At 32.7% G+C, this 8,410-nt stretch overlaps 3 protein-coding genes across 7 annotated transcripts in view; 2 read left to right on the top strand and 1 right to left on the bottom strand.

The window, feature by feature from the left end:
• The window catches only part of LOC107461619 (AT-hook motif nuclear-localized protein 3), a gene marked incomplete in the record, with an annotated part of 3,484 nt that extends 841 nt beyond the window's left edge, over positions 1 to 2,643 (bottom strand). Inside the window, 4 exon segments of the mRNA XM_052253025.1 lie at positions 1 to 17; positions 106 to 170; positions 245 to 272; positions 1,978 to 2,643. Of these exon segments, the coding sequence (XP_052108985.1) occupies positions 1 to 17; positions 106 to 170; positions 245 to 263 (101 nt within the window).
• Positions 2,644 to 2,789: 146 nt separating this feature from the next.
• On the top strand, positions 2,790 to 5,706 carry LOC107461618 (serine/threonine-protein kinase ATR). Of its 5 annotated transcripts, none has more exons than XM_052253024.1 (4): positions 2,790 to 3,229; positions 4,047 to 4,141; positions 4,304 to 4,553; positions 5,115 to 5,706. In XM_052253024.1, exons 3-4 carry the CDS (start codon positions 4,327 to 4,329, stop codon positions 5,419 to 5,421), a joined length of 534 nt encoding a protein of 177 aa, XP_052108984.1. In that variant the 5' UTR covers positions 2,790 to 3,229; positions 4,047 to 4,141; positions 4,304 to 4,326; the 3' UTR covers positions 5,422 to 5,706. The 5 variants fall into 5 exon arrangements, with proteins under 5 accessions (XP_052108984.1, XP_052108983.1, XP_015935629.1 ...); XM_052253023.1 differs by having other exon boundaries at positions 4,004 to 4,141; XM_016080143.3 differs by lacking the exon at positions 4,047 to 4,141.
• A 1,550-nt stretch (positions 5,707 to 7,256) lies between these two features.
• LOC107461559 (mavicyanin-like) lies at positions 7,257 to 7,899 on the top strand (the record flags this gene model as incomplete). Its single annotated transcript, XM_021128381.2, has 2 exons — positions 7,257 to 7,401; positions 7,484 to 7,899. Coding segments are annotated over 2 exons (561 nt in total), but the record flags the coding sequence as incomplete, so codon positions are not given.
• Positions 7,900 to 8,410: the final 511 nt, after the last annotated feature.

The following is an 8,410-nucleotide window of genomic DNA, read 5'->3' as shown; positions in this document are numbered from 1 at the left end:
AGCTTCGCTTTCACATCCTGCGCCAAATTTAAAGAAAAATTAATTCTTGATTCATAATTAACAGGTGTAATATAATAAAAATTTTAAAAGTGTATATGATGGTACCTCTCCAGGATTCACATACAACTGAAAAGGGACAGGTCTTCCCAAACCTTCTACTTTAAAGCAATCTTCACAATAAGTTCCAAAAATAAGACTACATACTCAAAGAAACAAAAAACTTGAAACAAGAAAATATACTAACCAATTTTTTGTGTTTGCATGGTCAGGATCTGGAACATCAGAAAATCAGAAAAAATTAACCATCAATAAAATTAACTCTCAAAATCAGAAAATCAGAAAACAGCAACAATATTATTTCAGATGATCAGCAACAACATTATGTCAAATAATCAGCAACTCAGGATAATAAAAAATTAACAAAATCAGTAGTTCAATACTTAATAGGCAGCAACTCAGAATCAGTAAAGTAGTAAACCCAGCAACTCAATCAATATTATTTCAGACGATCAGCAACAACATTATGTCAAATAATCAGCAACTCAGGATAATAAAAAATTAACAAAATCCGCAAGAACTTGTTGCAAATTTGCTTTGGTGGATTAGGATTAGGATTAGCAGCATTAATTAGCAACAAACAAAGCCAGCAATAATTAGGAGCCAGCAACTACAAATCAAAGCAAAACCAGCAACTACAAAACAAAGAAGTATCCATAACCAGATACGAAAGTAAAGACCAGCCACAGTACATTGAAAAATCAAAAAATTATGACCATATCTAAATTCTGCCACCAACATTCAGCAACAAACAAAGCCAGCAAAACCAGCAATAATTAGGAGCCAGCAACTACAAATCAAAGCCATTAGCAAATGTCAACAAAAAAAATTAGGAGCCATCAGCAACCAGTAAACCAGTAAAAGTGTAAAACACTAGCCAAGGAGCAATTAGAAAACACTAAACAGAGTAACAATAAATTTGAAAACAGAGAAAACACTAAAACACTAACCTGGGTAATTAGTTAATTACAGATCCATCAACAAATACATTCATAAATTAGAAGAACCATGTGACTGACTATTATTCGAACTAGGTGGATTAGGATTAGCAGAATCATTTGAATTAGGAGGATTGGTAGACGAATTATTACTCAAACAGGCATTATCAGCAATGAAATCCTGGACTAGGATGAGTTATTAATGAAGGTAAAATTGACACAAAGAAAGTGTGCTGTATCTTTGATTTCTTTGATCTACTTTGTTTTGATTTTCTTAATCAAATGATTGTCTTAAACCAATGGCCTGAACCCATGCTTGATATGCAGTAAATAACTTCTTTCAAATAGACATAATCCTGGTAATAATTTTAGTTGAAACTATGATCTACCTACCATACAGAACAACAAAAAAAGCAATAACAAAACTGCTGACCAAAAATAAAAATACATATTAAGAACTGATTAATGAAAGTATGAAACCAAATACATGTTGATCCAACAAACTAAACCAAACAAAAAGGAGAAAAACTATGAAGAAAAAGATACAAACTAAACCAAACAAAAAGGAGAGAGAACAAACAGTATATACAGGTATACACAAACACACACACACACACACACAAAATCAAAGAATCAACCAGCCATTTTATGCAGAACAGGAGAACATTAGGCCCACAAGAGAAAAGAGATGGCCATTGGTGTACATGTTTAGTCTCAGAGATTGAGAGACAGAATAATGTAAAATACTACCAGAATAATTCTAAGCAAACTTCATTATTCAATGTGTATATCCTGCAGTAAACCATTATACAACTAATGTGTATTAGAAGCGGGTGATACATATTCAACTATTAATTGTTTTCTTATTAGTGTAAACTCTAAGAGTTCAAACTACAGGTCCCTCTATAGGTGAGCCATAAATACTTTGAAACTTGAAAGCAAAAGTTTTAGAATAAAATTAATTTTGGTGTGTTGCTCTTACTCTTCTGCAAACCTTTATCCTCTCCTCTACCCTTTCTCCTCTCCTTTCCTGTGAAGGAATCGTCTAATCTTACCCACCGCCAGTAGCACCTCCAAGGGTCCGAACAACGACGGTGCATCTCCTATTCTCCATCGGTTCACTTCGTGGCGCCAGTTGCTCCCCAAGGTTTGTGACTTTGCTGCCGTTTGCGCGCCCGTGGTTTGCGTCGTCACCGTCGTCACCGTCTCGGAGCTGTGTCTCTGGTCTCTGTTCTTTCTCTCTCAACAAACTTGGTATCTTTTGTCAATTAACCTTATTTGCTTGTTAATCTTGTGAAGAAAGATTGTAACTTGGTTGATTCTAGTGGTGGAAAGTGTGGTTTGGAAAATGGTGTTTGTGATGATGATGATGATGATTGTGCAATGGTGAATGGTGAGGTTGGGGAAATTTTGGTTCATTCAGATTCTGATCCAAATTGTGGTGTTTATGGAGAAACCCAGAAGTTGTTTGCTGAGAAAGATTTTAACTTGGTTGATAGTGCTAGAAAATTTGGGCCGCAAAGTGATGGTGCATTTGTGAATGGTGAAGTTGAGAAAAGTTCCAATATTTCAAGTTTTGATACTAATTGTGCTGGAAGGCCTGTATTACTTAGGATGGGTGTGGTTGGGGAAATTATAGAACATTCTTAAAAATTTTAAGATGGGAATATGAAATTCCTATGTGTGGTTCAAAGTTAAAAAAAACATTCTAAGGTAACTTTTATTCCTTGGAATTGAATTACCACTCGTTCAATTCCTATCTCCCCGGATTATCTTTCATTCCAATGGGAATGGAACGTAAATAATGAAACAAAAAGACTAAATTACTCCTATTATTTAATACTATATTTCACTTCTTCTTCATTTTTTTTGAAGAACTAAACCCTAGCAGAGCAGTTTTTTCCCAAATCAGTGAGCTTCACCAACGCCACCGGAGTCGGCACCGGCACCGGCACCGGCACCGGCACCGGCACCGCCGTTACTCTAAACGGAAGATTCGTCTCTTTATCTTCTCCGATTCATGTTCGCACTGCTTTTTCTCTGTGAATTTTCTTCGAATCTCATATTAAGGTTTGAGTTTTTTCCCAAATCAGTGGAGGCTTCACCAACGCCACCGCCATCGGAGCTACACCGGTGCCACCGTTACCTTAAACGGAAGACTGGTTTCCTTCTCTTTTTCAAGTTCATGTTCGCATTGCTTATCTCCGCGAATTCTCTTTGAATCTCTCGTTAAGGTTTGGATTCTTTTTATGCTTTCTACATCATATTACACTAATTTTCTGCAATAGACTGCTAATTTGATTAGTTATTTTTTATTTTGCTTGATTTCTTATACGCTCTTTGTGATTATGTTGCATGCAAACAACATGTTTGATGATTTGCCTCAATAAAGAGTTTAAGCTTTTGACATATTTTTACATGCTTAATTTGGCTTGAATCTGACAAAAACATATTTTTATATGCTTAATCTTGTCTTAATTTGGCTTCCCGTGCTGTGTACTTCATGAGCCATGCTACAATGCACTACTAAGCTTGCATTACTATTGCTCTGCTTTTTTATCCTGTTGTCTTGATGAATTTTACATACTAGTAACAATGTAAAGTTGTTTTGGTGGCAATCTAATTTTCAGCTACTGGATCTGTGGGATCTAGTTTTCCAGTTTTAAAATGTATTTTGGTGTGCATGTTCTGGTATACTTATATGTTCTGGTAATATTTGTTACAGTTTCATATGATAGTGCAAGTTTGTTCAATTATTCAATCTGCATGTTTACAGATTTTGGCATATAACAAGAAGCCCTTTAAGTTTTCCTCCGATGCTTCTTCAATTTATTTATTCTGTTTTACTTGTTTGTTGATATATTTTAGATTGTTTGAAAATTGAATTAGCCAACTTACTTAGTGGAACAAGGATCAGTTGTAATTGTATTTGTTGAGAACTGATATTTCCATACTGCTATTACTAAATTTGATATGTGATCACCGGTTCTTTTCTTTCTTATTAACAGCAACTCGGGAGTGGAATGACTCTTGTATAATTCCTATGTGCAGTTAATGTTTTGATTCAAGTGATTTGAATAAAGTCTTGAATTAGATTGAAGGATAACTAGGTGAACAAGCATTAGTGCATTACCATTAATGTGCATGTAAAATTCTCTAAACCACAATGAACTTTGATTTATTTTTTCTTGATTTGATAAATCTGAATGTTAGTTTATATATAAAAAATGAATTCAAAAAGGAAAAATGTAAATTTTGGTACTACAATCAATTTCAAGATAAGCGTTACCGTGAAGACCTTTGTGTAGTGCTTAAACTTCCTTGGACTCATATGCTACCTGCTGTTGATAACCATTGCCCATGGAAAGCAAAATGCCTTTCTCTTCAAGTATTATCCAAGCTAGGCCCAAACTTGAGCAGCAGTGTTGTTCTTGAAGTTTTAGATATGGGTCTGCATGATGAAGCTGAAAAAGTAAGAACTGAAGCTGTCATTTCTATGCCAGTGATGCTTTTCTGGTCTACTCTTGATATATCATCTCCTGTCATTCAAAAGATTGAGTAAGTAACTAAGTAAATGTTTTTGCGTACATGATTTAGATAATGTGTTTGGTCAGGCTTGTTATTTGGTTAGTTTCATTGTAGCTGTTTGTTTAACGTGAAGGCTCTCATCGACGAGATGTTGATATTTGAATTGCAGGAGGTAATTGAAAGAACATGTTTGCTATTTTTTTTTTCTTTCCTCCGAACTGTTGCTTCCTTTTTCTAGGATGATTATGTCTGGAACAAGCATTTCTTTTTCCTTTTCTATCTTTCTCTCTTTTTTTCCCCATCATTTAAAATTCAAATGGCAAAATCTTGTTCTTTGAAGTGTGTTTTCCTTTTATACCTCTATTTTTCATCAAGATTGTTTGATTAGAGGTTTTCTGTTTCCAAAGTTTTTCCTGTTCCAATATTATGACAACTGCTCCTGTTCTTAAGCAGTTCTTTTGCCATTATGTATGTGTCAGTTAAATTTCCCATCACATTGATATATGCATGGAGGAAAGTTGTATCTCTTTTATAACAAATGATGCACAGACAAATCTTCTGCTTGTTACATTTTCCCTATCTGTTATGCAGGTACATAAAGAGAGATAATGAGAAGGTAAAGAAATTGGTTCCCATAACACTTGGTCTGTTGTCATGCCTTTATGGATGCAGAGGAGCTACCTCTGGCTTACATACAGATGAATGCCTATATGGTGAAATCATTGTTGTTTTCTCTAACCATGTTGGAGATTATTTTGGTGTCTGGTTTCTTCTGAGCATTTTGGTGCCAAGGATGATTAGCAAAAGAACCATAGATGGAGCTGCTATTCAATGTGATACAAGCCTGATGATTGTAACTAAGAACGGAGATTTGAAGATTGCTTTTGTTGAAGTCTGACCACAGTTGGGCTCCAAAAGAATCTTGTGAAATAAACCAATCTATGTTGGAGTAGATGGAGAGATCAACTTGCACAAGAAATGTGGAACCAATGGAGGAGAAGACATCACACTCAATAATTGAAATAATTTTTCTCTGTGAGGTTGTAATATTGATTTCATTTTGTTGATGTGTTTGTGTTCTTGTATAAGAGTTGTGCATGTATGCTTATTAGTGCTAGTAATTTTTACTTTTGAGACTTCTTTGTAACTTTCATTTGCATAATAGTAATGCTTTTTTAGTAAATTTAATTGTGATAATGTTAATTTTAATTAAAGATATTTGTTATTAGGGGTATTTTAGTAAATTTGAAAAGATTAGAATCGATAATAATTTTAATTAAACATATTTTTATTAAGGGTATTTTAGTAAATTTTTTATTAGAAGTTTTTTTGTAAATTCAACATGTAAAAAAATAATAATTTTAATTAAACATATTGTTATTAAGTGAAATTTAGAATTAATAATAATTTAACTAAAGATATTTGATATTGGGGTATTTTAGTAAATTTAAAAAAATTAAAATTAATAATAGAATATTTTAGTAAATTTAAAAAAAAATAGAATCAATAATAATTTTAGTTAAACATATTTGATATTGGGGTATTTAAGTAAATTTTAAAAAAATTTAGAATCAATAATTTTAGTTAAACATATTTGATATTGGGGGTATTTAAGTAAATTTTAAAAAAATAGAATCAATAATAATTTTATTTGAACATATTTGATATTAAGGGTATTTTAGTAAATTTAAAAAATTAGAACCAATAAACAATTTAACTAAAGATATTTGATATTAGGAGTATTTTAGTAAATTTCAAAAAAAATTAGAATCAATAATAATTTTATCTAAACATATTTATTATTAGGGGTATTTTAATAAATTTATTATTAGAAATATTTTTTAAATTAAAAAAATAATGTAAAAAATAATAATATTTAATTAGCTTTATATTTAATTTTAGTCATTAATATTTTAATTTGAATGAATAAGGATAATTTTGACATATTACATAATATGACTAAGAAATTTAAACTCAACCAAACAAAAATTTAATCATTCCTAAGATTATTACATAATATTCCAATGCATTAAGTTTTATAAACAAACATAAAAATCTTATATTCCAAGTAATTTCATTCCTAGACATTATATTTCTAGGAATAATATTTTTAGGAATAAAATTTAATCTTTCAACCATTAAGCTTGACACTGCTGCTTCTATAATAGGAGTAGTTCTCCATTGTTTTTGCATTGCTTCGGATATTAATATTTTTTTTGGTTTTAAAATAAAGCATCATAAGGTTAATTTATTGGATTTCACTAAAGACACTAGATTGGAGTTACAAGAGAATCCCCATATTTTTTCCAGCCTTAAACATAGTGATCAACGTAACCTTCACTTCTTAGTTGACAATAAAATTAAAATATTTATAATCTCACCGCGCATATGCACGGGCCACTTCTAGTTCTCATAAATAAAAGAGTATGTGGCAACTTGCATGCATGGTCACATTAGCTATAGCAGCGGCCATATTCCAAAACCACTAAAGATGTGACCTTGATTGTTGACCATTCTTTGACCAAATTAACTTATACCCACCAATAATGGCCGCACGTTAGTCTCAACTTTAATAACTACCCACTATGTATAACTACCTAAACACACTCTAATCACTATCATGTTCTTGTGCTTATATATACAGACCCTGCACTTTGCATTTGGTTTATCACCACTTTTTGCTTCTTCAACATCCATTCTTAATAAAGCATGTGACATCTATTTAAATGTGTGATTCTTTTCATCATCCTGTGTACCACAGCTGCGAGGGAGTTCAAAGTTGGTGATCACTTTGGTTGGCCTGTTCCTGATCCCACTGACACTTCATTCTACACCCATTGGGCTGAAAGAAACAGGTTCCAAGTTGGAGATTCTCTCGGTATATATCTATCTCTATATCTATGGCATTTGCACTTAGACTTATGCAACTTCTGAACGTTAATTTTCTTTGTTTTTTGCAGTGTTTGAGTACGAGAATGACTCAGTTCTAAGTGTGGAGGAATGGGACTACTTTCACTGTGACGCAAGTAACCCCATCACAGCCTTTGACAACGGCAAGAGCATTCTCAATCTTGATAGCCCTGGTGCCTTCTACTTCATCAGTGGAACCGCTCATCATTGTAGCAGAGGACAGAAGCTTCTTGTGGAGGTTATGTCCCCACAACATCATCCAGTTCCAGAATCCCCACCACCCTCTTTGCTTGCACCTCAAGGTATCTCGCCGTTGCCGATGTCTCCTTCGCCTGAAGCCTTCTCCCCAGTGGCTTCATCTCCTTATGATAGCATAGAAGAAGATTCAGCCTCTATTATGCTTAGTAGTTCAGCAGTTATGGCTCCCTTTGCTACATTTTTGGTTGTGTTACTCTTAGCACTCTGAATGTATTATCTCTTATTATGTTTTTTTTTGGAAATCCCTAGTTGTTTAGGCATTAGTGCATTACCATTTAACCTATTCTTTTTCTGCAGCAGAGACTTTGATATATTGTATGGATTTGTATTGTATTTAATTATTTATTTATGATCATGCCTATAGTTTCTCTCATTTAAGTTTCTTTTTTCCTCTTTTGTGCTCAACTATTTTATTAGCTTAGTCATTGTTACTTAAGTAGAACATTCAGCTTTCTACTTTAAACAAATAAAGTTTTAAGCAAATAAATTTGAAGACTAAGAAATGGTAAAACTAAACCCTGCATAGACCAAATATACAAATGTGTATACAGGGTCAAAGTATTCCCATGGAGTGCTATGAATTGGTAAAGAGAACTATTCTATTCCTAATTTTATGAGGTTGGACAATTCTGAATTAAATCTGAATTTAAACAATTTTGAATTCAAATTAAGCAACTTTGTAATACCATATATTATATATATTATATACTATATATAAC

Source organism: Arachis duranensis, chromosome 8 (assembly GCF_000817695.3).
Source record: "Arachis duranensis cultivar V14167 chromosome 8, aradu.V14167.gnm2.J7QH, whole genome shotgun sequence".
NCBI lineage: Eukaryota > Viridiplantae > Streptophyta > Magnoliopsida > Fabales > Fabaceae > Arachis > Arachis duranensis.
The sequence above is the reverse complement of the archived record's forward strand: the minus strand, read 5'-3'. Positions and strand labels throughout refer to the sequence as shown.